Genomic DNA, 26,716 nt, shown 5'->3' with positions numbered 1-26,716 from the left:
AGCTATTGCCCAATGTACGATCCCCCACTGAAAATCACCCAATCTTTGCTCAGTGGGCTTCTTGTACAGGGACCTCCAACTAGCTTTCGGGGAAAATCCTTGCTCAGCCACTCCGATCCAATTTGACTAGATCACTTTGTCAAGAGCTCTTAAATTAAGAGCTTTAACACAAATCATATACAGGGCTTTCTTAGAAAGAATTTCCAAGTTCAGGTGTTCTAAAAGTCAATAGACTCCCTTCAGTCTCTTCCCAATCTCCCACTTCCACAGACACACGTATTTCAGGAAATAATCCATCAAAGTTCTCCAAATGTAATATCCAAAGAAACAAAAGATTCTTTATTTCCTCCAGCAATCTTTGAAGAACTCGAAGAGACCGAATTTCTATTTTAAGATGCAATTCTTCCGCTGTAATCCACTGGTTATTAATCTTTAAATGTCCAATTTTACAAATGCCAGCTTTTATCAGATTATTACGAAGTGTGCCTGAATTCAGGAAATCAGTAGACAAAAGTCCATTAAAAAACAAAGGTTCTTCCAAATTCCAGACATTAACTCTTTCCACAGAAAAAATCTGCCACACTTGTAAATCTGAAGCATAAAAAGATGTGAGTCCATTAAGGTCCATATTCTTCAAGTTCATTAAAAACAGATGTCTGTCAAGACCCAGACGACCCACCCTCCTCAAGAGGGCACATGCCACTTCCATCCAGTTCTGATCTTGATAATAAAGAAGCCTTTGGACAGTCTTAAGACGAAAAGCCGCATACCTGGATTTTAATTCAATTAGGCCTTGTCCTCCTTCATGAACTGGTAGATACAAGACTGCCTCTTTCACCCAGTGCTTTCCAGTCCAGAAAAAAATTAACAAGAATTCTCTGGATATCCACAAAAAAATCCATTGGTGGGTCCAGAACATTTAGCGTATGCCACAAGGAGTATGCCACTAAATTGTTGATAACCAGCACTCTTCCCCTATACGATAGCTGAGGCAGCAACCAGTTCCATTTAGACAACTTAGCACATACTTTATCCTTTACATTCTCCCAATTCTTTTTTTTAAACTCTTCACTTCCTAAATAAATCCCTAAAAATTTGAAACCCATTTCTCCCCATTTTACATTTTCAGGAAAAACTGGTAAGACTTCTGTTGAATGTTCAAGACACCACAAAGCTTCCGTTTTACTCCAATTTAACTTTGCAGATGATGCCTTTTCATATAAACATAGACACTCACTAATTGTGTTTCATCTTTTTGATTCTTGACAAAAACGGTAATGTCATCTGCATATGCGGTCAGCTTAATTTCATTATGAATACTATTTCCTATACATATACCAGACACTTTTCTCCTAAATAAACACAACAAAGGTTCAACTGCTAATGCATACAACTGACCAGACAAAGGACATCCCTGTCTGATTCCCCTTTGCATTTGAATTGGTGGACTTAAATCTCCTCCAATTTTCACTAAACATGAAGCATTTTTATACAAAATCTTAATCCAGGATAAAAAAAAACATCACCACAACCAAAAGCTTTTAGTGTTCTGAATAAATACTCATGGTCTACACGATCAAACACCTTCTCTTGATCTAATGATAGAAGACCTAAACTGGTACCATTTAATTTACAATAATCCAGTAAATCTCTCACTAGAACAATATTATCATAAATTGTTCTATCCGGAATACAATATGATTGATCCTTATGAATGATATTACCCAAAACACACTTTAATCTATTGACCAAAACTTTTGCCAGAATTTATAATCAGTAGTGAGGATGGAAACGGGTCTCCAGTTCTTCATGAGACTAATGTCTCCTTTTTTGGGAATAAGAACAAGAACAGCCCTCTGACAGCTCCTGGGAAGACATTGTTCCTCATAACATTTCTGTACCACCTCATAGAAGTCTTTACCTATGATTCCCCACATGACTTTATAAAATTCCCCCGGCAGACCATCAATACCTGGTGCACGACCAGGTTTCACCTGTTGTACTGCTTTAGTCAGTTCTTGAAAAGAAAAAAACACTGTCCAACCTTTCTCGCTGTTTTTTATTAAGAGTAGGAAGTTGTTCAATCAACTCCGATGTACTCTGTGAATCACAGTTTTCAGCTCTAAAGAGTTCTGAATAAAAGTCCACAGCAATTTTCCTCATCTTCTTTGGGTCAGACGTTTTAGACCCATCTGGGAAAGTCAGACAATGCATTATACTCTGCTTTTATGAGACTTTTTCAAGATTAAAAAATATGTAGTTGGTGCATCCATATCACGTACTGACAAAAAACGTGACCTTATTAGTGCCCCCTTATCTTGCACTTGTAAAAGAGAGGTAAGAGCACTCTTTCTCTCACATAAATCCTCAGTCATTACAGCATCTGGTCAACATTTAAATCTCTCAATAAAATCTTTCTCCTGTAATAAACGTACATTCAATTTCCAGTAAGGACTTTTACACTGAGTCTGTGACAAAGTAAAATTACATGAAACAAAATGATGATCTGAAAAACTACATGGTACCATGTTCGCAGCTGTTATTAGTTCTCTTACAAACGTAGAATCTATCTAATCTAGCTGCACTTATTCTCCCTTGTGAAGATGATTCAAAATCTGGTTCAGTATTATTTCTATCTAATGTAAAATCAACTGTACTATTCCAGTCACCTCCTACTATTAGGAAATCATCAGCATTTACATTTGTCAAATATTCATTCAGTCTTTTAAATAGAATTATTCTATCTGCACTTCTGTTTGGAGCATAAATATTAACAAATATATTTGTATTCATCAATTTTTGTTTTTACAAATTCTACGCTTGACAATATATCTACATTGAGGTAAGGTGAAAAAAGTATGGCTACCTCATCACTTAAATTTGTTCCATGGCTTAGAGAGTAACTGCCCTCCCAACACAATCCCCAGTCTGCCTCATTACTCTCATCACTATGAGTTTCTTGTAAAAAAGTTACATGCGATTCTTTAAGCTTAAGAAACTCAGTTAATAAACCTCATTTTTCTCTATTCCTCGCTCCATTAACGTTTAAAGAACTAACTCTTATGATTTGCATGATAGAGGAGGGGAAGAGAAACAAGAAAGAAAAAAGAATAAAATAAAAATAAGAGCAGCATCCATCACCATGTGAACCTATTTATTCTTTCTCTTTCCTTTTAAACTTTTACAAACTACTGTAACCAGTTTCTTCAAACAAAATCTTTTTTGTTTTGATATGACGTCACAACCTACACTTTTCTGAACACTCATAACTGACCTCAAAAATTTGGCAGCATCAGGAAAAAACTTCAGGACATCAACTTTCTTCCTTTTGTTTGATCCAGAAAGTCATTAACTTCTTCCACAGTATACAAATCCCCAGATGACTGACTCAACTCAAACTCAGAAACTTCTGAACAACTATCACTATCACATCTTGATTCATCTACACACACGTCATCATCATCATCATTCTCAACAAACTGTAAACCACTTCCACTAGCCTTTTCAATTTCCATATCCTTGCCACATATAAAACTCTGATCAGCTCCTTCTAAAACACCAAGCACTTTAGGAAAAGAAGAAGAGTCACTCAACTCTGATCTTGATAATGGCTCCTTATCTGACTCAACCTGTCCTTCTGAAAGCTGTATGTTCTCAAGGGAATGAATAAGTCCACTGTTGGTTGGGCTTTTTTCTTGAATCTTCTCGATTTGTTTTTCATTCTTTACTTTTAGTTTTTTGTTTTTCGATTGCGCCGACATCTCTTTTAACAGCGTGGGTCTTTTTTCCGCTTTGTCAGTTTTACCGCGAACCGACTGCATTCTCATTTCATTGTTTTCAGTCTCTGCACTTTTCTCCTCATTTTGTTCTCTGTGACAATTTCTTGTGGCCTAAGTCCCCACATTCAAAACATCGCATACTTTCCGTTGTTGCAAAAATCATATAAGAGCTTTCGCCGTGTTGTATACGGAAAGACACTTCCAAAAACTTTTTCGGTGCTTGCAAAAACATGAACACCTGTCTCCGAAAAGACGTTACGTGCTTCAGTGCGTCATTCTTACAGCCGACCGGAACAGCTCTAATTGTACTTGCAAATTTTCCAAAGTGACTTAGTTCTTTTATAATCGCTTCATTTTTTATGAACGGGGGCGCATTCGAGATTATGACACACGTCACAGGTGAACGCAGAGGTGTCACCTGCACAAACGTGTCCGACATTTCGATTCGACTCTCTACAAGCACATTCACTAATTTTTCTTCTTCAAAAAACACAACAACGGCCTTGTTCATCCTAGACGCCGAAACAATCTTATCATGGCCAACAACCTTTCCCATAGCCATAAGTACATCCTCCACCGTGCAAATTTGATTGGGAAAACATTTACAACCGTTTCCAATAGAGAAAACCGATGTTCCCTCATTAGAAGGCGAGGCCATGTTTAACATCCATGAATGGATGCAACCAAAATTACAATTAAAAAAAACTAATCCTTACTACTTCACAATTAATTTTAAACTAAGGTGAGAAAACAAAAAAAGATAAATATTTAAAGATCAATCAAACACCTCACACTCCTCACCATGCCAAACATGCACGTGCAAGAGAGAGAGAGAGAGAGATTAGAGTGTGATGTTTCTTTGTGTTCATTACTACCTGTTGTTTTAGATATAAAATCTATATAAAAAAGGGATTCAGTCCTGAACGGTTTTAAATCAAATGCTCCATGGGTGTGTCTTCAAATCTACAAATCCCTGTGATTATCTTTGTCAAATTAAGTTCTGCTTTTTTGATTTCGCAAACAGTGTTTATGAAACATTGACATTCTTTCACTTTCATTGTTTTAGAAAAACATGTTGTAAACACTGGGTCAAATCAGGTAACCGGGAAATATAACCTGATTAAAATAAATATGTGTCAATGTAGGACAAAGACTGACACACCTCAACATGACAACAGCTGACATGAATGTTACCAAACCAATGATAATCAAAAGTAAAACAGTATTTGAGCTGCTTCTTGGTCTTCCAGCTCTGATCACTCTGGACATTCAACTTCATGTGGTGCAGCTCATCCATTAAAAAAAGAAAAATAAAAAAATCATAAATACTTGATTAAAATTGTATTTTTATAAACCAGCTCTAGTTTACTGTGGAGTTCTGTTGAACTGAAGGTAATCCAGATAAACCAGTTCTGATTAAGCTGGAAAGACATTACTATGAAGAAATGTAATCTGAGACTGCACATCATTCTGAGAAAATGAAGAACTGAGGATGAGTTTCTCTCTAAAATAAAACAGTGTTGTAGGGAAAAGATGTGGAGGCTCCAGGATTTTTTTGTTGGGGGTGCTAATGAGGGGCTTAAAAGTTCAGAGGGGGTGCTAAAAAACTAATTAAATTGAGTTAAAGTAACGAACGCCTATTAGATTCAGCTATCTAAATAGCATGAAAATACAGCCACCTTGTGTTTTTATATACAGCAGCTTCGAAAAAGGCATATTTTACATTTTTATAATCTCCCCATGCTGAGTTGCGTCATATCATGTGTCGACGATAGCCAGAGATATTGTCAAAAGCATAAAAATCAGCAATATTAAGAGGATTTAGGCAAGGCAAGGCAAGTTTATTTATATATCACTTTTCGTACACAATGGTAATTCAAAATGCTTTACATAAAAGAAAGTAAAATAATCATGAAGAAAAATAATAACAAAAATAAAACGTCTCAGGTTACGAATGTAACCATGGTTCCCTGAGTAGGGAACGAGACACTGCGTCCTCTAGGGGTCGCTATGGGGGAACACCTCGTCGTGACCCGTGTCTGAAGCATACAAATGAAAAAAACCCCCAACGAGTTGGCCGGCGACAGCCTCTGACGTCACTACCGGTGCGACTATAAAAACAGGCACCGGGAAACACGTCATTCACTTCTTCGTCTGAAGCTTGCGTCCGAAGCATGGCAGGGAGCTAGAGGACGCAGTGTCTCGTTCCCTACTCAGGGAACCATGGTTACATTCGTAACCTGAGACGTTCCCTTTCAAGGGAACTTCGAACTGCGTCCTCTAGGGGTCGCTATGGGGAACAGTATACCCACGCCGCCATGCTGAGGGGAGTGCAGGCCAGAATCATGGCGAACACTAAGTACCAACTCTACCATTTCAATGGGAGTTGCCCCCGGGACGTTTAGACGGCTGTCTGTGACAATACCCCTTACGGCCAAATGCCTAAGCTACATACCCAACTTAATTGTTAGGGCCTCGGCCCGGTGGTAGAGCTAAAGGCTTGGAATCAGGAAAGATTCCTTTAAAGGGATACAGCTAGGAACCTAGCATTTTATACTAAGTCTAGCCTGTCACACAGGGGCTACAGCTTGCTTCCGCAAAAGCTTGCTGAAGGAGCTGTCTCAACAGATCTCCACTAGCAACACCCTGTTTAGATAGGTATCCGAGGATACATGGGTGGAGTGGCGCCCAAGATGAACGGGGCTTTTACCAGCTCAAGAAAGGGCACGAAGCAACCGCGCGAAGCCCTCACCATATAGGATTTTAGAAAGAACGCAGAGTACTAGCGTGCGAACTTACCACCGTGTGGATTTCAGAAAGTGTGCAAAGACTTCACGTGCACACTTACCATATCATGGATTTTCAAATACTGTTCTAAGGAAGGGCTCTCGTGGCACTCTGATAGAGCAGCTCATCGATGGAATGGTGCATCTCAAAAAAGTATGTTTGAGAGTCATCAACTCGATCTGTGGAAATAATGCTGGAGCGCTCTGGGAAAAACAGTGAACTCAGTCTCATATGAGAGGAGAACTCCTGAATACAGAGAAGCACGCTCATAGGCGACCCTTCTTGGAAAAGGGGAGCGCTGCTAAACTACCACGAGAATCGCCCGAATAGCCCTTCATGTTGAGGGAAGCGATGCTTGAGGTGTATAAACAAATACACACTGGCTGAATGGAGCCCAAGGAACCAAGGTCTAATCATCTCAAGAAAGGGAACGAGGCGGAGCGCGTAACCCTTACCATACAGGATTTCAGAAAGTGCGCAGAGTCTTGCGTGCACACTTACCAATACGTGGATTTTTTAGAAAGTGCGCAAAGTGTTCACGTGCACACTGACCACCATGTGGCTTTCAGAAAGTACACAGAGCTTAGCGTGTGTACCTAAAGGTTCCTAAGCATCGCAGAGGCGCTGAACCGCACGGGAGAAGGCAAGCTCAAATTTTATAAACCTCTAGCGAGGGGAGCATCACCTGAGGCAGCATATACAAGAAGACTTCTGTAACTGCCACCTTCACTTCCCGCTGGATGCGACAGCACCTAAGCGGCCAGGAGACCCCTCAGGGTGACCTGGCCGGACATCCATGAAATTCCCTGCAGTGCTGTGCCAGGCCTGATGATCAAGGAGGCTCCCGCAGAAACCTGTGATCTCAGCCCCCTAATACCGGAACATGAAGCCGGATGGCTGGTGCTGACGAGTGTTTAGTAAACACTGTAACTGAGCACTGCAAAGGAAACTCACAGAGTTTATTAGTAGACACATAACCACCAGCAATTTACACATAAGTATATACAGAAAGGGTTATTTTTATACTCCCACCCTCCTGCGCTGGAGCCCCGCTCAAGGGGCGCCTCCTTTTAGTCCGGACCATCAGTAAGGTGGTTGCTATGAACATAGAACCAGCCAAAAACATTATAGGTCCAGCATAGGAGACTGTTATGTGTTAGAGGTTTCCACCTAACCTCGATCAGGTGGAGAGCTGGTGGTTACAGGGGAATTAGGAAGGGGAGGATAAAAGCAGAAGTTAAAAATCCCTAAAGGGAACGAGTAGATACCTCAGTATCAATCTGACTCAGACGAGAACGCTGCCTCGTCTGGATCACATCCCTTAGGTTCTGCTTACCCCCTTGTGACCCACAATTCCTCTTAACCCTGCCCGCAGGTGGGGGAGGAGCGTGAGTCGCGACACTAGCCTTCTGTGCCCGTCTTTGATCCTCAGATCGAGACAGGCCAGGACCCCTATGTTGTTCGGGCTCAGACCTGGACCTTCGTGGAACGAAGGATCTGAAAGCAGCGGAGTGCGCCTTCGTCTCCCCGAACTTCTCGATCACCGTCTCAACGGAAATACCGAAAAGTTCAGAAGGCGAAACCTGAGCATCGAGAAGAAAGCCTTTTCATTCTTCCCGATGTCTGCCAGGTTCATCCACAGATGTCTCTCCGCCACCACCATGGCCGCCATAGTCCTGCGCTTGGCAGAGGCGGCCTGCTTGGTAGCCCGGAGAGAGGCCTGTGGTGCGGCGCAGCTCGGCTACCTGATCAGGAAAAAGGCCTTTGCCTCTATCCAGGTCTTTCAGCAGATCAGTCTGATATGCTTGAAGCATTTATTTTGTAATAAAGCCACAGCCTGACCTGCTGCTGCGTATGCCTTGCCATTTAAGCCAGATGCATTGCTTGAAGGGGCTAAGATAGCAAGGAGGGAGATTAAGAGAGGATGTCTCCCCCGCAGAATGAAAGCTCTTTCTGCAGGGGGCATCCTCTCATAGCCGTTTTCGCGCATCGCCTCGATGTCGGCAAAACTCTTATGCTGAAACCGAAGGATGCGAGAAGAAAACGGCCTCTTTCATTTCCTTTCGATCTCTGTATGGAGATCAGGCAGAAATGGAAGGCTCACCTGAGCTGGAGGGCTATGGTCGGAAAGATAACGCTCATCGAGGTGCGATCCATAAACTCCAACAGCTCTACATACGCAGGGCAGGAGAATTGAGAAGGCTCAGCCTCAGCTTCTTCACCATCCTCAAATATCCCCTGCTTTTCCTGGGTAAAAACCCAGCAGAGCACTAACCTCAGTATCAGAAAGTGTTAAAGATATAACATCATCCTCCCGAGGCTCTCTCTCGTCCGCCGCCATTTTGAGCGCGAAAGGGAAAGTCCCTCTTTAAACCATTCAGACAGATCCACCTGAAATTCTCACGAGCTCATTCTCCTCCGTGCCTCAGCAACGGCGGGTCCTGAACCGCGGGAAGCAGATGGCTGCCATTTTTTGTCGGAAAGAGAGACGAACGAGAGCGGAGCTTTTTTCTTGAAAAAACGCTCGCAATGCACGCAGATTGCCTCCTCAAAGACATCACGTGCGTGCTCTTTACCCAAACAAATCACGTAAAGATCGTGTGTGTCATCAGGTGTCAAATAACGCCGACACGGATGCATACATCGTCTAAACGCTTGCTAGTAGTCGCCATGATAGACAGAGAAAGAGCGCTCTTACCGGTTCTTTCAGATGCACGCTTCAAACAAAACAGTCAGTGAAGACGAAGAAGATGAATGACGTGTTTCCCGGTGCCTGTTTTATAGTCGCACCTGTAGTGACGTCAGAGGCTGTCGCCGGCCAACTCGTTGGTGTTTTTTCATTTGTATGCTTCAGACACGGGTCACGACGAGGTGTTCCCCCATAGCGACCCCTAGAGGACGCAGTTCGAAATTCCCTTGAAAGGGTACAAGCAATTTAACAACTTTGAAAATTATTTAAAATTTGACTTAAAAAGAATTTAAGACAGTTAAAGATAGAAAATGATTTTGCATAAAATACAGTGCAATCAGTTCAGACATCACACAGTGCTCATTCAATAAATGCACAGATAAACAGATGAGTTTTGAGTCTAGATTTAAAAGTGGCTAATGTTTTAGCACATCTGATCTCTTCTGGAAGCTGATTCCAGCTGCGGGTGGCATAATAACTAAAAGCAGATTCCCCTTGTTTTGTGTGAACCCTTGGTATATCTCACTAACTCTATCTTAATGATCTGAGTGGTCTGTTAGGTTTATATTCAGCGAGCATATCTGCAATATATTTTGTTCCTAGGTCACTGAGTGATTTATAAACGAGCAAAAGTACTTTAAAATCAATCCTAAATGTAACTGGAAGCCAGTGTAAGGACCTGAGGACTGGTGTGATATGCTCAGATTTTCTGGTTCTAGTCAGAATCCTGGCAGCAGTGTTCTGGATGAGCTGCAGCTGTCTAGTGGTCTTCTTGGGATTACAATACAATAGTCCACCCTGCTGGTGATAAAGGCATGAACAAGTTTCTCCAAGACCTATATTCTCGGTAATGTGCGGTCTGTTTTGTTCCTTGTTCAAAGTTGTTTATCGTTCCTTTTTTGTGCTACTTTCAGGCCCAGATTGGCTAATCGGGGGAACGGGAGGATTCCCGGTGGGCCGGTCTGTTATTTTTGGCTGCGAGTGCCGGTGTTGTCATGCCACTGGGGTTGAGATACACTGTGCTGCATCCACTCACAGCAGCCCCACTCTTTTTATTTATTATCTTCTCGCACCCCACTCGCAGGGTTGCCACCTGTTCCGTATAATACGGAATCATCCCGTACTTAAGGCATCAAAGAAGCATCCCGTATAAAAGCTATAGCCTACGGAACGCAGTTTGTCCCTTATTTGCAAGCGAAGTTCTTCCGCTTCACAGCGAGCAGGACTTACGGTAATTCCCTTCCACCATCCGCGTTTTGATTTTGCCAAATCAGTTTGGGCGAATGCAAACAACTTATTGATCATGAGCCCAACATCCAGCAAGGCAGGAAAACATTCAATCTACCCGAGGGAAGACGTCTTTCATTGTAAATTAATACTGTTGAATAGAGAAAAAATAGCCTACATTTTTATAAAAATTAACTTCTAGTGTATTCTTAAAACTAGACCCAAGTACAAATCCAAAGACCAGAAGAGCTCACTCTCTAAGCTTTCTTAAATTAAAAAATATGCATTTTCATTCATTCATAGGCTATATGATTGCAATCAAATATTAGGTCAAAAATGTTTATGCTTCATTGACTTTTTATTTATTTTGTTTTATTGACATTCAGTTGCTATGTCTTCAAATTTCATGCAGTTTGTATGTATGTCATTTCACAGTATTTTCACCTCCTAAATTACTACACTACTTGCAGTGCAGTCATTTTTTTTTTTTAGAATAGGTTATTGTACATAAATAGGTTAAGCAAAACAAAGATTATTATTTCAGGGAACTTTTTAGGCAAACATTATGATACAAATATGTTGAGCTTCCCTTATTCTGTCCCTTACTTTATTATAAAGAATCACAATTGTACCTTATTTTCCTAATTATGACGTAATTATCTTTTAACTCCCCCGACAGAGGCACCTTGCTAAAAAATTTATGTGAGCAAAAATACAATGAATCACAAGGCTGTAGGGAACAGTTCACTATGCAGATGTAAGCCTATATACTGAGGTTTTAATTACATTATTTTAATAGGCCTATAGTCAGTTGTAAACTAAAGCGGGCCGGTCCAAGGCATGAAACTCCAGGGCTGAAAATGAGTCCCACTCCGGCCCTGGCTACTTTTATTTTATACAACAGACATTAATATCTGTATTGCTGTCATATCCGGTCACTGCACATCCGTTCATTCACCACACAGACTTTCACACGACACAGTACACCCTGGACTTCATTTCCAATCAACCCCTGCCTAGGAACTCATTATTGAACCTCACCTGTTTCCCATCAGTGACACTATAAAGGTTGCACTCATCCACACTCACATTGCGAAGTCTTGTTTAGTCCTGTCTAGCATTTCCGAGCGTTTTCCCTGTGTTGTTCCTTCCGTGTCTGATCTTGGATTGTTTATACCGACTGTGATTCTCTGCTGCCTGCCCCGACCTCTGCCTGGTACTGTCATTGATTTTGGATATCCCCTGACATACCTGACGCTGCTGTCTGATCTCTGCCTGTTTGACCATTCTTGACAATAAAGTACTGCATATGGATCCGAACGTCTCTGACTCCATGTTACAACTGCATTTGAAATTAATTATTTAAATCCTTAATAATCACTAACTTCACGTACGAGCCGAATGGAGCAGTTATCAGCACAATCTGACTGAAGCGCAGTTCTTTTAACTGTGCACGCGCGGCACGCATTCACTGGCGCGCTCGACAAGTGTTCATATTTGCGTGAGTCGTTCCTATCACAAAACTGATGGTAAAATGTGCGATTTATTTGAATTCTATTGAGAAATTGATTCTTTAAAATGCTATGGAAAAAAGATTAAAACAATACAAAAAAATAACATAAACTGAAACGACTGAAGAAAAGATGAGAAAACATAATCCTGTACCAGCACTAACAAATATTAAAATCTTTTTAAACTACTCATGACCACCTTTACTACAAGAATTCATCACGTTTTATTGTAGATTATATTTATTGTGGTACATTTTGTTGAACTTGATGTAGAATTTATAATAGATAATCTGTTAAGGGAATAGATTTTCCCCTATAGATTTATACTACAACTGTGGCATGTTGTAGCTGTTGCTGTTGTTTCTTCATAACAAATGCTATATAGATTAATAAAAAAAAGTAATTATTGGCCTGGTAATGAATAATATGCTAGCCTTATAAAAACAAATGCTGTTAAGAACTATATGGTACATTTTCATAAGAGCAAGCACAAGTCAGAACCGAGAGCCATGTGTAAATGTGTTCTAATAATGAGTGATGAATAAACATGGCATAGATTAAATCATTAAGAGCCTGATGAACTGCTGATGAGTAAGAAATAAACAATATCAACATAAGAACATGTTCAGTTAGATTGACTTCCCATGGCAAGTTAAATTAGAACATTCTGTCAAACTATAGCCTATGAGTGCCTAAATAATATAAAATAATTATATATACTATGTAAACAAGTAATTAACTACGCTATTACTTTATTGCAGCTATGTTCTCAACCAACTTTGCATGTGTGAATGGTAGCACACACACACACACACACACACAATGTTCAAACCAAAACTACGCCCTTGAACCGTGGGCACGATTTGTTAAACCAAGGGAACAGTTTAAGAATTAGTGAGTACGGTTTATAAACTGAGGGGACGGATTGGGTTTTTAATCGATTTATTTTTCTCCTACGGGTGGGGGGTTACTTCAGTAAACATACGGAAGACTAGGCTATTCACTTTACAATCTTAAATTTTACACTCTTTTCAGATATATTGCATTATGAAGCCATATTTCTTCTTAATCTGTATACTATAGAGGCACTGGTCTGATCCGAATATGATCATTTATTTTTTTTGCAGTCATTTGTCAGCGACTGAAAGAGGCCATTTTATCATCTCATACTGGGCCTTACAAAGCCTTATAAAGCAGCACGACGAAGAGCAGCCAGGATTCAGGAGCCTTAAAGCCAAAATATAGTTTAGAAATGAAAATAAATAAAGAATTGGCCATTAAGAATAGTTTGGTTGAACAGACAGACAGACAGAGAGAGAGAGAGAGAGAGAGAGAGAGAGAGAGAGACGGATAATATAATAATAGTCTACATACCATCGGCGATCAGCAGCAGCACTGACATCAAAACACAGCTCGATCCGCGCATCTTCAAATGCTACATTAAACCAGATCGATCATGTCCTTTAGCCATAAATCAGCACAAATATAGATGTGTCGCTGACTGAAGCTCGTGTTCGTGAAATGTCCGCGGATCAATTTACTTTCACTTGTATTCTTTACTTTCGATTTCAGTGCGTCGAGTCAGCTGATCAGGAAGTCTAACTTACTGAAATATAGACAACACATACTCATTTGATCAATCCTAGAGAAAGTAATCATGTGTCTATAACAGAGCATCGCCAAACTATAGTTTTTCCTCTGTGTTCAAGCCGGCCGCTGTTTGAAAATACACGCTCAAGACAGATTAAAAAGAGTTTGTGCGCCTATATTTCTATGATTACGGTCATTTCAGGAACAACAGAGAGAGAGAAGGCGCTTTTCCATGAGCTGCCCAGCATTGCGAGATATTATTAGATTAGATTAGATTAGATTAGATTAGATTAGATTAGATTAGATTAGACAACTACAAACAGTCACTACTATCTCACAATATTACGGCAATCATTATAACTAGTAAAACCATTACAAATAATGTGATGTTTTCAATTTTTTATTATTATTATTATTATTTATTTATTTTTTCAGTAGGGGATTGAAATAAATGTATTATTGTATGAACTAAAATACTTGAAGTCAATAGAAAAAGAGCAGAATGCAAAATGTATATGACAATAAAACACATAAACCTAGAATCTAGAAAGCTGAAACAAAAGAATTCTTTAACTTGAGTATTCATATGTCTCTCTCTCTCTGTGTGTGTGTGTGTGTGTGTGTGTCATGTTAATCAGATTTATCACTTTATAGGGGATTTCATTTACTCTATTTTCTAACTCAATATCTCTCAAATGTAACCCATTGTAAAATAGAATCGCTGCTGTCTCTTTATGAATGAATGGAATATTAATGTCAGACAATGCGGAGTAATAAATAGCAGTGGATGTTTGGACTAGGGGTGTCCTGGGATATTAATATAGTGCTCATACACTGTAAAAAAAAAAATCGTAAAATAACGGTAAAAAGTCTGGCAGCAAAGTTGCCAACCACTTACCGTCAAATTACAGTAAACAACCTTAAATTATTTTACAGAAAAATTTTGTTTTTTGAAAACGGATATTTACCGTAAACATTTTCTGTATTTTTACAGTCAAACTGCTGTAGAAAGAAAAAAAAATCTCATTAAAAATCTCGGTTGAATGTTAAACGAATGTATAAATCTGTATAAAAACTTAAAAATATTGCAGAAATACCTTAAAAATTACATAATTAAAACAAAGACTTCTGTATTAATACAGTATTTTTGATATATTTTTAAAATAATCCAATCCTTCTACAAGAACTCCTTGTCAAAGTAAAGACTTTTCTATGTAAAACACATAGAAAATGTTGTATAATTACCTTCAGATACCTTAATTTAAAGCCCAATACCAGTATATTGATCGATTTAAACTTTTATTTTATGTAATTATTCAATCTATTTACAGTACATTCCTGTTAAATATTGGTTTTATCCTGTACAAAAAAAACAATATCTTGTGATATTAAGTTTCGGAAACATATTTTTTAACTTCTATTGCTTTATATAACATATTTTGACGGTAATAACAAGCAACTCTCCAATATTTCTACATATTTTTACCATTTAAATACGGGGGGTTTTATTTTATATATACATTATTTGACAGTAATTACATGTAACGTCTCCAATATTTCTAAATACTATTACCATTTAAAATACGGTAGTTTACTTTATATAAACATTATTTGACAGTGTATTACAAGTAACTCTCACAATATTTCTAAATACTATTACCATTTAAATACGTAGTTTACTTTATATAAACATAATTTGACAGTAATTACAAGTACTCTCTCCAATATTTCTAAATACTATTACCATTTAAATACGGTAGTTTACTTTATATAAACATTATTTGACAGTAATTACAAGTAACTCTCCATATTTCTAAATACATATTACCATTTAAATACGGGTAGTTTACTTTATATAAACATTATTTGACAGTAATTACAAGTAACTCTCCAATATTTCTGCATATTTGTACCATTTAAATACGGGGTTTACTTTATATAAATATTATTTGACAGTAACTAACAAGCAACTCTCCAATATTTCTACACACTTTACCCATTTACGTACAGGGGATTACCTTATATAACCTTATTTGTAGTAAATTACAAGCAACCCTCAAATATTTCTACATATTTGTACCTTTAATGTATGGGGCTTTACCTTATAAAAACATTTTTATTTATGGTAATTATAAGCAACTTCCCAATCTATCTATATATCTACATACGTTTACCATCAATATATGGGGGTTTACCTCATATAACCAATACTTGACAGTAATTACAAACACATCTCCAATAACTTTACATGCTTTTACCATTAATGTACAAGGGTTTACTTTAAACAACATATTATAATGATTAAAGGCAACTATCCAATAAAATCTATATACTTTTACCATCAATGTATGAGGTATACTTTATATAAACATTGCTTTATACTAATTAAAATCACTTTACAATATATCAACATGACCATTTACTCATTGTATGGGTTTCACTTTATTAAACATTAATGGATGAGCAACTGATAGTGACATATCAATTTCGAGCCATTCTATTCTATAAAGTGACATTTCAGCACTTGACAAACGGATATCGAAAAACTAAAGTTACAATTTCGAGCCATTCTATTCTATAAAGTGACATTTCAGCACTTGACAAACGGATAGCGAACTCCTAAAGTAGCTCTTAAAGCACAGCTACATGAGATTGCTTTAAGTGCATTTTTTTGGAAAACGCACGTGAATAACGAACGATTGTAAAATGACTCGTAGAAAACGCTCTTAAGCGCTAAAATCAATCATTATCGGTAAACCCGGCCCTGTGCAGTCTCAAATCTGCCCCAATGGTTTTCCGGAGATTAGTGCTGCAGTTCCTTTTTTCACCACAGATTTACGTTGCACAAATGTGGGGCGCTGTTGAGCTCGAGAGATCTCAGGCTCCATCTACACGCCTGCGCAGAAGCAAGGCACCGAACCCCCAACTGCTCCCCGGGCGCTGCAGCATAAATGATACCCACTGCTCCGGGTGTGTGTTCACGGTGTGTGTGTGTGTTCACTGCTGTGTGTGTGCACTTTGGATGGGTTAAATGCAGAGCACAGATTCTGAGTATGGGTCACCATACTTGGCTGTATGTCACGACTTTCACTTTCACTTTAGAGTAGTCAAGTCAAGTCACCTTTATTTACATAGCGATTTATACAAATAAGTACTTAAGGAAATGGTGTGAAATATTTCTATTGTAATAACTTTAATTATTAAAAATATATTATATTGAAAATTCCATGTTGATTCTGAAGAAATGTTAATAATGCCTGTATAAATATCAAGAAATGGTCAATATTCTAATACACTGTGACAGATTTTGCCTTTAATTTTCTCCCATATTTTACAGTAAAACACAGTGAAAGTTGACACGCAGAGTCATGGTCGACCTGAATTATTGAACATTTCATGTTAACTCTTATGGAATTTTAATAATACCTGTAGAAAAAGCAGGAAATGATCAGTGTTATAATGTATTTTCACTTTATTTATATAACTGTATCTTTTATAATGTCCAATATCAATGTGGTTTGTTTTTTTTTTTTTTTTCATGATTTTACTTGTTTTTGGGCACATTTAATTAATAACCGCTGAAAATAGGTCTTCGTCATCTTTCTGGCCATGCCATGTGTCTGTACCGTAATTCCACAAATAGACGCGCAGCAACATCCAGATGCGTAATTCAAAGCGGAATGAAAATCAGCTTTAGCTACAGCAAAGAGTGACCCAACTCTCAGACCACGGATTGTTCTGTTTGAAGTAACGGGAAGGTAAGCGCGTGATTGTTATTAATTAGGCTAATATTTTCACCTGTTGTGGTGTGTGTGTGTGAGATGAATGAGGAAACATTTTGCTCTTTTTTTCTTACTGTGTATTTGCCATGTTTTGATCTGTTTTCGTGTTCTATTGCTCTTATCTCTGGGAAATTAATTCATTTTTATCATCTACCACTAATTAAAAAAAAAAAAAAAAAAAAATGTATTATCATCAGACACGGTCAGTATAGAATTCGATCACATTCTTTTAGCCATGAAGGCACGTGATTGGTTAGTTTGTGTTGAGTGGGCGGGGTACGGAGAGCTTTTGGGCTGAAAGTCTTCGACTTCATCTGACAACACCCCATTCAAACAGTCGGGAAGATACGAATCTTTTATGTTTTGCACTATTCCTCTTTCTATAAAATAACCATGAACAGTTAGTGAAACTAAGTCGTTATAAAAACTGTTTGTTTTTTTAGAGCTTCTCTGTTGTTTTATATGCTGCGCAGGCACGAGAGAGACTCCACCGCAAGATCATGTTTATTAAAGCAGGTCTGACGGGACTCTACACCGAAGCGAGGGACATTGTTTTACTCTCGGTCTTCCTGGCAATTTTGAAAGGTGAGTGGGATATTTAACAGCTTTGGTTTCACTTTCTGGTGTTGCGCATGCGCCATGACAGGATCCACATTCAAGCCGCAAACCAGAGACATGCACAGAGACAGGAGACGAAATCCTCTAAACATCGTGAGAGAGAGAGAGAGTGAGCATGAGAGAGAGAGAGAGAGAGAGAGAGCATATGATTTCTATTTCTGCCACTCAAAAAACTCATCCCTGACAGGGGTTAAAGTATCATTTCAGAAAATATATTAAATAAGTCTGCGAAGACTGGATGTCAGTGGAGAGTGGATTTAATGCAGCCTGGTTGAAAGGTTAAATGACATTTAACGCATATACTAATGTAAAAATTAGGTCTTGCTATTTATTAATTTATTTGTTTTCCTGTAAAATACAAGTCTAATATAAAACAGTTTTGAAATGTACTATACTTGTTTTCAGAGAAAACATCTTTTTGTCTAGCTGCGCTGGCAGATGTGTGTGTTTTTTATTCTTTTATTATTTATTCAGTTTTATTTTATTTTTATTTATTTATTTTACTTTATTTTTCCACAAGCTTAAACTCACTAGAAAATTGTAGTTCTTTGCGATATTCCTATCAATTTGCCCACTTTTTAGAATTTTATAAGTGAGTAGTATTAGCTCTGCAGAAAAACAATAGATAGACAATAGAAAGTCCTCACATAATGACATTAATACTAACATGTGTGTACATGTGTAACAGAAAGTGTATATTTTAGGGCCTGTAAGTGGTCACCTTATTTAAGTTTTTCAACAACCACTTTTATCTTTATCTGTATTTTGCTTATGTTTGTTTATCATTTCTACTTGTCTGCATTAAACAGCTCCCACACATGTATCTCTGAATCGCAGGCTCTGTTTATACCCAGTATTAAGATGTGTTTTGGTCGATCGGATCACAAGTGAACAACACTAAATACAGGTGTAAATGGGGTGTAAAACATTCTGAGCTTGTGCACTCTCAGCCACTTCCAGAGGAAGTCGAAACACATTCGCCCAGATTGTGTTTGTGGTGTAGACGCTCATGTGGTCGAATGTGTTTGAACAGCCACAAAAGACTGTCTGTTGCCAATCAGCATATACTTATTATTAGTCAGCTAGCCGATAATACTACTTTGTTTCTTAAAGATGAATCACAAATTCTGATTACTGTAGAACACATTAAGTAATTTTTTTGTTGTTGGTTATTTTTTTTCTAAAGCTTCCGGTTTAAAGTTAAATCTTGGTACGTGTGAATTGTTAGTGGTTAAAACTTGTTCCCTTTCAAGGGAACTTTAAACTGCGTCCTCTAGGTGTCGCTATGGGGAACCCCTTTCTTTGTGACCGGTGTCTGAAGCATACATCTTATTTGAGAAATATCTGCCCCGCTCATGGCTGTGCTCCCCTCACAGCAGGAGGGTCCCTTTGAGCTCGCCGGTCCTGGGCAGACTGGGTGAGTCCTCTTCTTGTCTTGAGAGTTAGGTCCTCTACCCTGGGCTAGTGGTTGCTTCACTCGAGCTGGGTTCCTCTCTCTCTTCACTAGGGGTTGAACGCTCTGCTCTTGAGCTCTGTGGCAGTGACATCAGGTAGTTGGGCCGCTTGCTGCTTCCCTGATAAGCTGCCTCTACTCGGGTCAAGCCAGGCAGTGCTCCCTTCACCTCAGAGGGTTGTCTTTGAGCCTGCCGCTCCCGATTGAGTGTCTGAGGACTTCTGGGCATCTGTGAGCAGATGCTTCAGAATCTGTTCTCACAGTCACTTAGGGTCCCTAGGCTGGCTTAATACAGCCTTAAGCAACAGTGTTTCTAAATCCATGCATTGATAAACTAATCTCTGTTGATTTTTGAGCAGGGTGTTGCTACCTAAGATCTGTCGAGTCAGTTCTTTGAGCAGGTTTATTCAGAACCGGTGGTAGCCCCCCCAGGGTCTGGTGAGGTTTTCTAGACACCTGGTCGTATCCCCTTAAAGGAATCTCTTTCTTCTGATTCCAAGCCCTCAAGCTCTGCCCAGTACTTGACAAATCCTGATTAATTTTGGAATATATTCTTCCTAATATTGTTTCCTCTAAGGTGGGAGGTCTCCCTTTCTTATTGTTGTGTAATTACAATATCACTAAATTGCCCCTTAAATTATCATAAACATTTTCATAAACACATGCTTTTGGTGTGGTGGCATGTAATTTATATACATAATTTTAATCCTTGTGGTTATTTTATTTGGAATAATGGTGATATTCTTATAAAAAATAAATCTTTGTTTTTTCCAGATTGGGTCAATAATAATATTACTCTAGTTTCTCAGTTAATAAACTCTGATGGTTACGTATATTCTTATTCAGAATGTTTGAATAAATATAATATATCTACTTTTTAACTACTTCTTCCAGTCGAAATTGTAGCCTGCATAGTTGTGCTTGCTCCAAAGTGACTTTATGGCTCTTTCAAAATAACTCAAAGTGTGTGATATAGTCTTGCACTCGTATGAAATGTTATTTTATTTTTTTAGTTTTATAGGCGATACTTTCATTATTTTTAAATGAAATAAATTTATAACACTTAAAACCTTCATTTTAAAACTACAGTCAAAGCATTGTTGATTTTAATTCCTGTGTAAATGCATTTACGCCAGATCAGAATAGCATTAAACAGTTTGTGGAAATGCACATTTTCGTGGTTTTATGCTGCTTCAGATTTTGGATTCTGTTCCGCTTTTTTCTGTGTATTTTGAGGAACTGCTCCTGTGTCTGGTGATGCGGGTGAAATACTGAAAACTGTCTGTTCGTGAGGGAGATTCTGTTACTTTACACACTAACATTACTGAAATACACAACGTTGATCTGGTGATGTGGATGTATGGAGCTCAGAGATCTATTATCGCTAAACTCAATGGAAAGAGTCAGATGATTTCCTTTTATGATGTTGATGACGGGAGATTCGGAGACAGACTGCAGCTGGACAATCAGACGGGATCCCTGAGCATCAGTGACATCAGGACCAAACTCTCTGGAGACTATCAGCTCAGGATCATCAGCAGCGAGACCTCGTACAAGACATTCAGTCTGACTGTCCACGGTGAGCGCCTCACGTCTGTTTCATCATAGCTCTGTTGTCTGAGTGCAGAAACAACTATACCATGGTCTGTCTGAATTCTTGATTCTGATTGGCTTGTCTGAATTCTTGATTCTGATTGGCTGGAAGGTGTGCAGTTAAACAGTTTATTGCACAGGTAGAGAATCTGAACAGGCACAGTTACATCTCTCTTTGCAAACCTCAATAACAGACAATGGTATAAATGTGATAATCCACAGCTAACTGTGCATTAAAAGATGTAAATGCACTCTTCTCCGCATCGGACAGTTCTTTGCCTTCATACATGTCTCACATTAAATTATTTAAAGCACAGCTAGCCGTGGATTATCACTTACTTAATTCTTACATACACATGTATTTTTAGATTAAGCAGTGAAATCTAAAAACACATTTTCCCCTCCAGATGTGTTTTTTGCTGGTTTAACAAACACGAAAGAGGGAGACTCCGTTACTCTCCACACTGGTGTTCATGAAATACAGAAACATGATGTGATTCTGTGGATGTTCGGACCGTTGAGTCCAGACACGTTTCTAGCTGAAATCAACACAACACTCGGTCAGATCTCATATAGTGATGATGTGAGACTGAGAGACCGAGTACGGCTGGATGATCAGTCTGGATCTCTGACCATCAGCAACAGCAGAAGCACAGATACAGGGCTTTATCAGCTGCAGATCACCAACAGCAAAGAGACCTTCTACAAGAGATACAATGTGTTTGTCGGTCAGTAGATCATATTTTTATGCTTTTAAATCAGTGCTAACAATGATTTTTTTTTTTAATTGTATTGTAAAGTTATTACAGAACATGTGAAAAAAAATGTGTACAATATTTTTGTTCATGATATACTGTGGGAAATACCTTGAAACTGTTGTCAGGATTTGCATAAGAAAGTCAGACTTGTTTAAACTTCACATGTTTAAACTTGATTATTTTAATGACTTGTAGCTGGACAGATATGTAATAAATTAATATCCATTCATCACTGCTATAAATAAACACTCAAGTGTGTACTTTTTAGGAATGTAATCTAGTGTCAATGTGTCAGCTTTTGGTTGCTTCACATCAAACTGCAGACATACATATGATGGTGATGTTTACAGGTTAAATAAGAAATCTGTAAGAGCACCATAATAATAACTAATCATATTTGAATAGGTGTCACTGTAATGATTAATACATTATAAAAGCCCAAGTCCGACCCATGAACACCTCTTCTAACTACCACATGATAGCTGCTTGACTCATCTGTCATTGGAAAGCACCAAGTGCTTCTCATTGGATGTGTAGATTGTGTAGATTTTAAACCGGGAAGACAAAAATAGTGCAAAAAAGCTTAAAATTAACCAGCTAAGAGATGCTATAAATGCTTTCGATGATGTAAACACCAACAACTCTGTTAAAATCTCAAAAAAATGCAATTTGGTGTTTCAGATCAGAAGCATAAACTATTTCTAAATCAGATTTAATCCCTCGGATTTCTTGAGGTTTTATTTGATTTATTTAATTCACATTTTCGTTTGCACTAATGGCTGTCTGTATGTTTGGCAGATGCTCCTGAACCAGGTCTGTCTTCAGGTGTTTTAGCACTGATCTGTGTTTTTGTGCTGATGATTGTGGCTGCAGCGGGAATCGCTGGAGTGTGTTACTCTCGCCGCAAGTATTCTCGACTAAAGGGTAAGTATTAACAGAAACCGGTGTCCTACTCTATTTAGTCCTCAAGCCTCACTTCAGATTACTTTTTGAATTATAAATAAACTTAGCAATACTTATACTTCATGTGCTTATGATTTAATGTAATTTCCACACTTCTGTTCTAAAATTGTATAAACAATCCAAAAAAGTCTAAAGTAACTCTGGGCCAAATTTGAAGTGGCAGACCACATGAGGTTTATTAGTCAAGCAAACTTAAATCTGTGTCTGTTTACTGACAGTTATATAAATGCAAGTTCAGAAAATTTGCTTTCCCCACTCTGGATGTTAGGAACAGATGAAATGAAGACACAAGAAGTGTCAGAGGGAGACTCTGTCACTCTACACACTGGTATAACTGAACCACAGAAATATGATCAAATACTCTGGAGTTTCGGACCTCGAGGCTCGGTCATCGCTCAGATTCCTGAAAGGACCAGTAAGACTTCATTCAGGGATGACGAGAGATTCAGAGGCCGACTGCAGCTGGACAGTGAGACTGGAGATCTGACCATCAGAGACGTCAAGATCACACAGTCAGGAGACTATCAGCTAAAGCTAATCAGAGCAAGACAGACCAAATCCAGAAAATTCAAGCTTATTCTCTTTGGTGAGCAACTGACTCAATATAATAACTCAATAGAATCAGTGCTGCTACTCAACTTGTTGCTTCTGATGCAGATTTATAGGAGCCAGTCACTGAGCGTATGTTAGCTTCTTTTCTTTTCTTTTTACCAGCGTTTTTGATCATTTTCACCAAAATAGTCCCAGTGCTCCCTATGGCCTGTAATACGTATTCATGCTGTATAACAGTGAGAAGATGCATAGCCAGAAAATTCAACACAAGCTTTGACATGTGCACACTGCACACATATAGAGAGTTTCCCACTGAGCATAGTACTACACTATTTCTTTATTTGATTTACTCAGAAATGGCCCCGTGCTCAGATTTTCAGCAGATCACTCTTATTTGTTCTCATGTTTATATTTCTTGATGTTTTGTGGTTTTGGTGCAGTGGACTCGCTGCGATTCTCGGAGGGAGAAAACGTCTCTCTAGACACCGGTGTAAGTGAACTACAGAGGGATGATCAGATTCTCTGGACGTTTGGCTCTGAAGACACTGTTATAGCTAAAAGAGAAAGAAACGCCAATCAGACAGCAGATGCTGATGGGAGATTCGGAGACAGACTGCAGATGGATGATCAGACCAGTATCACGAACACCAAAAGCACAGACTCCGGAGTTTATCATCTACACATCAGCAGCAGAAATAAAGTCTCATACAAGAAGTTTAGAGTTACAGTGTGGTGTGAGTAGCTTAAGTTTTACAGTTTCTACATGAAATTATTGTAGTATTCTCACTCTAAAGCTCTTACGATCTCATTTTCAATGTTATTTTGTTGCATGTGATGCCGTGACATGAAGTGGACACAGTAAAAGTGAGAGCGGGAGACTCCGTCACTCTAAACACTGGAATGACTGAACTAGAGGAGGACAGTAAGATACTGTGGACACATGGAGATCACGAAACATGCATTGCTAAAATCAACAGAGCCACCAATAAGACATCATTGTATCGTGGTAACGATGTGAGATTCAGAGACAGACTGCAGCTGGATCACCGGACCGGATCTCTGACCATCTGGAACATCAGCATCACACATTCAGATGTCTATAAACTACAGATCAGCAGCCGCAGACGGAGCAAATGCAAAAGATTTGTGCTTATTGTCGATGGTGAGGATCTCATCTCATTTAATGTAATGATGCACTGTAAATAAAATAAAACATTCATAAAATTTATTGTAAAAAATATGGTAGCAACATTTTAGGTTTTACGGTTTTAACTTAAATTTACTGTTAAATACCATAATTACATGAACTGATATAATGTTAATATACCAACCTACTGAAGTACTGAAATCTGTTTTGTACCTTTGTAATACACGGATATCCACCAAAAGCAGGTGATGATGAGAACGTCACATGATGAACCAAAACAAAACACAATCAACATAAAAATAACAAAATAATCCACACAAGCACTGTACAAAAAAAATCACAAAAACACTAATCACCATCATGGTGACACACGAAACTGAAATAATGCAATAAACATTCATTTAACAACATTAGGTGTAACACACGACCCTAATATCCAAAACTGATAAGAAAAAACGAAGAAGAAGCAGTTATTTCAACTAAAAAAAAACATCACATTTGAAATGTAACAGGGGAGTGTCAATTTACGGTTATTTACTGTAAATTATACAGTCTTTTTCACTTCTAAAGATGGTTTACTACTGTAGAATAACATGTAATGTCCAATACAGTTTTTCACTGTATATCCTAGGGGAATTTATCATTAACCATTTAACAGGTTTTTACTGTACCATTTTTACAGTCATTTACCATTGAATTCACAGTACTTTTTTACAGTGTGTGTTTCAAACTACAGAACTACAATTTGTATGCTCTGAAATGAACTCTCCCTCAAATCTCAATTTCAAAAAAGCAGACCTTAAATTAGGAGTATAAAATAACCATGACATTTATCTAAACATATTTCATCTTAATTTTATTTAAATATACATATGTTCATTTAGCACATCTTGTCTCTTTCTCGTCTACATGGTGCTGTTGTCAAATGAGAAAACAAAGTGTCAGTGACGGAGGGAGACCGAGCAGAACTAAACACTGATGTCAGTGAGCTACAGAGAGACGCTCTGATCCTGTGGATGTTTGGCCCCAGAGACAGTCTCATAGCTAAAGCTGACCTGGAGAACCGTAAGATATCTACATATGATGGTGTTGGTGGACGATTCAGAGACAGACTGCAGCTGGACCTTCAGACTGGATCTCTGAGCATCACAAGCACCACGAACACAGACTCTGGACTTTATAAACTCAAGATCATCAGCAGCAGAGAGACCAGATACAAGCGATTCAGAGTTACTGTCTGTGGTGAGTTACTGATTATTATAATATGATCTCTGGGAACAGTTTAGATGCTTTAAAACTCTCCACTAAATGAAATCAATCTTCAGCTGTTAAATATACAATCTGTAAGCAATAAACTGCTAGTTATATTCAGTACAAAATGTAAAATAAAATAGTTAAACTTTGATGTCCTGTCAGTGTCCCAGTGTTAAAAATAAAATATATAAATGGCCTGTATGTGTATATATATATATATATATATATATATATATATATATATATATATATATTATATATATATATCCACAAATACATATATAAACAAAGACTGAAATTTGATTTAAATGAAATACTCCTGTGTTTTGCACATTTCCTATACTTAATTATTTTCTTACTATTCTTTTTTATCAGCAAAATTGTACTTACTGTTTCTGTCTTTTTCTAATGTTTTGATAAATATATAATTCACAGTCTGAGTAGCTGACAAGATTTATATTTATCTGCAAGTTGTATTCTGACAAATAAGTGTCTTGAATCTTGAACATTCAGATTAGTCTTTGGTCAGATAAAATCCCTGATTTGTACTCTATTATTATCTCAGTGTACTGCTGACTAATGAAATCTGTAGCTGTGACATCATCAGCAGTCATTACTGTCGTTTTACCATCGGTGATTCTTTCTGTTTTCTTACAGAGGATAGAGAGAGAGAGATCCATCCAGAAGACACTGTGGAGTCCTCTCAGAGAGAAAACACAGAGGAGATAGCATTGCTCAAGATCTACAGCGGCACTAGTGTTTGAAAGATATATATATATATATATATATATATATACAAACACACTACCAGTCAAAATTTTTTGAACAGTACAATTTTTTTTTATTTTTTAAAGTCTCTTCTGCTTACCAGGCCTGCATTTATTTAATCAGAAATACAGCAAAAGCAGTAATATTGTGAAATATTTTTACTATTTAAAATAACTGCTCTTTTAAATCTCTATATATATATATATCTCTATATAATTTATTTCTGTGATGCACAGCTGTATTTT

General features: G+C 38.0%; 2 protein-coding genes across 3 annotated transcripts in view; one reads left to right on the top strand and one right to left on the bottom strand.

Moving 5' to 3' along the window:
- Positions 1-13,545, bottom strand: part of LOC109069727 (polymeric immunoglobulin receptor-like) — a 102,000-nt gene extending 88,455 nt beyond the window's left edge. The window contains exon 1 of one of the 2 annotated variants that reach the window (XM_042733532.1): positions 13,368-13,545. In XM_042733532.1, coding sequence (XP_042589466.1) covers positions 13,368-13,419 — 52 coding nt within the window. In that variant the 5' untranslated portion in view covers positions 13,420-13,545. The remainder of the gene's footprint in view (positions 1-13,367) is intronic. The other variant, XM_042733539.1, reaches the window with a different exon arrangement.
- A 7,187-nt stretch (positions 13,546-20,732) lies between these two features.
- LOC109086135 lies at positions 20,733-26,490 on the top strand. The gene is made up of 8 exons (XM_042733547.1): positions 20,733-21,015; positions 21,437-21,757; positions 22,586-22,711; positions 23,019-23,336; positions 23,743-24,036; positions 24,153-24,464; positions 25,380-25,691; positions 26,361-26,490. Exons 1-8 carry the CDS (start codon positions 20,787-20,789, stop codon positions 26,465-26,467), a joined length of 2,019 nt encoding a protein of 672 aa, XP_042589481.1. The 5' UTR covers positions 20,733-20,786; the 3' UTR covers positions 26,468-26,490.
- Positions 26,491-26,716: the final 226 nt, after the last annotated feature.

Source organism: Cyprinus carpio, chromosome A3 (genome assembly GCF_018340385.1).
Source record: "Cyprinus carpio isolate SPL01 chromosome A3, ASM1834038v1, whole genome shotgun sequence".
NCBI classification, from domain to species: Eukaryota; Metazoa; Chordata; class Actinopteri; order Cypriniformes; family Cyprinidae; genus Cyprinus; species Cyprinus carpio.
This window is presented reverse-complemented; position numbering and strand designations above follow the sequence as displayed.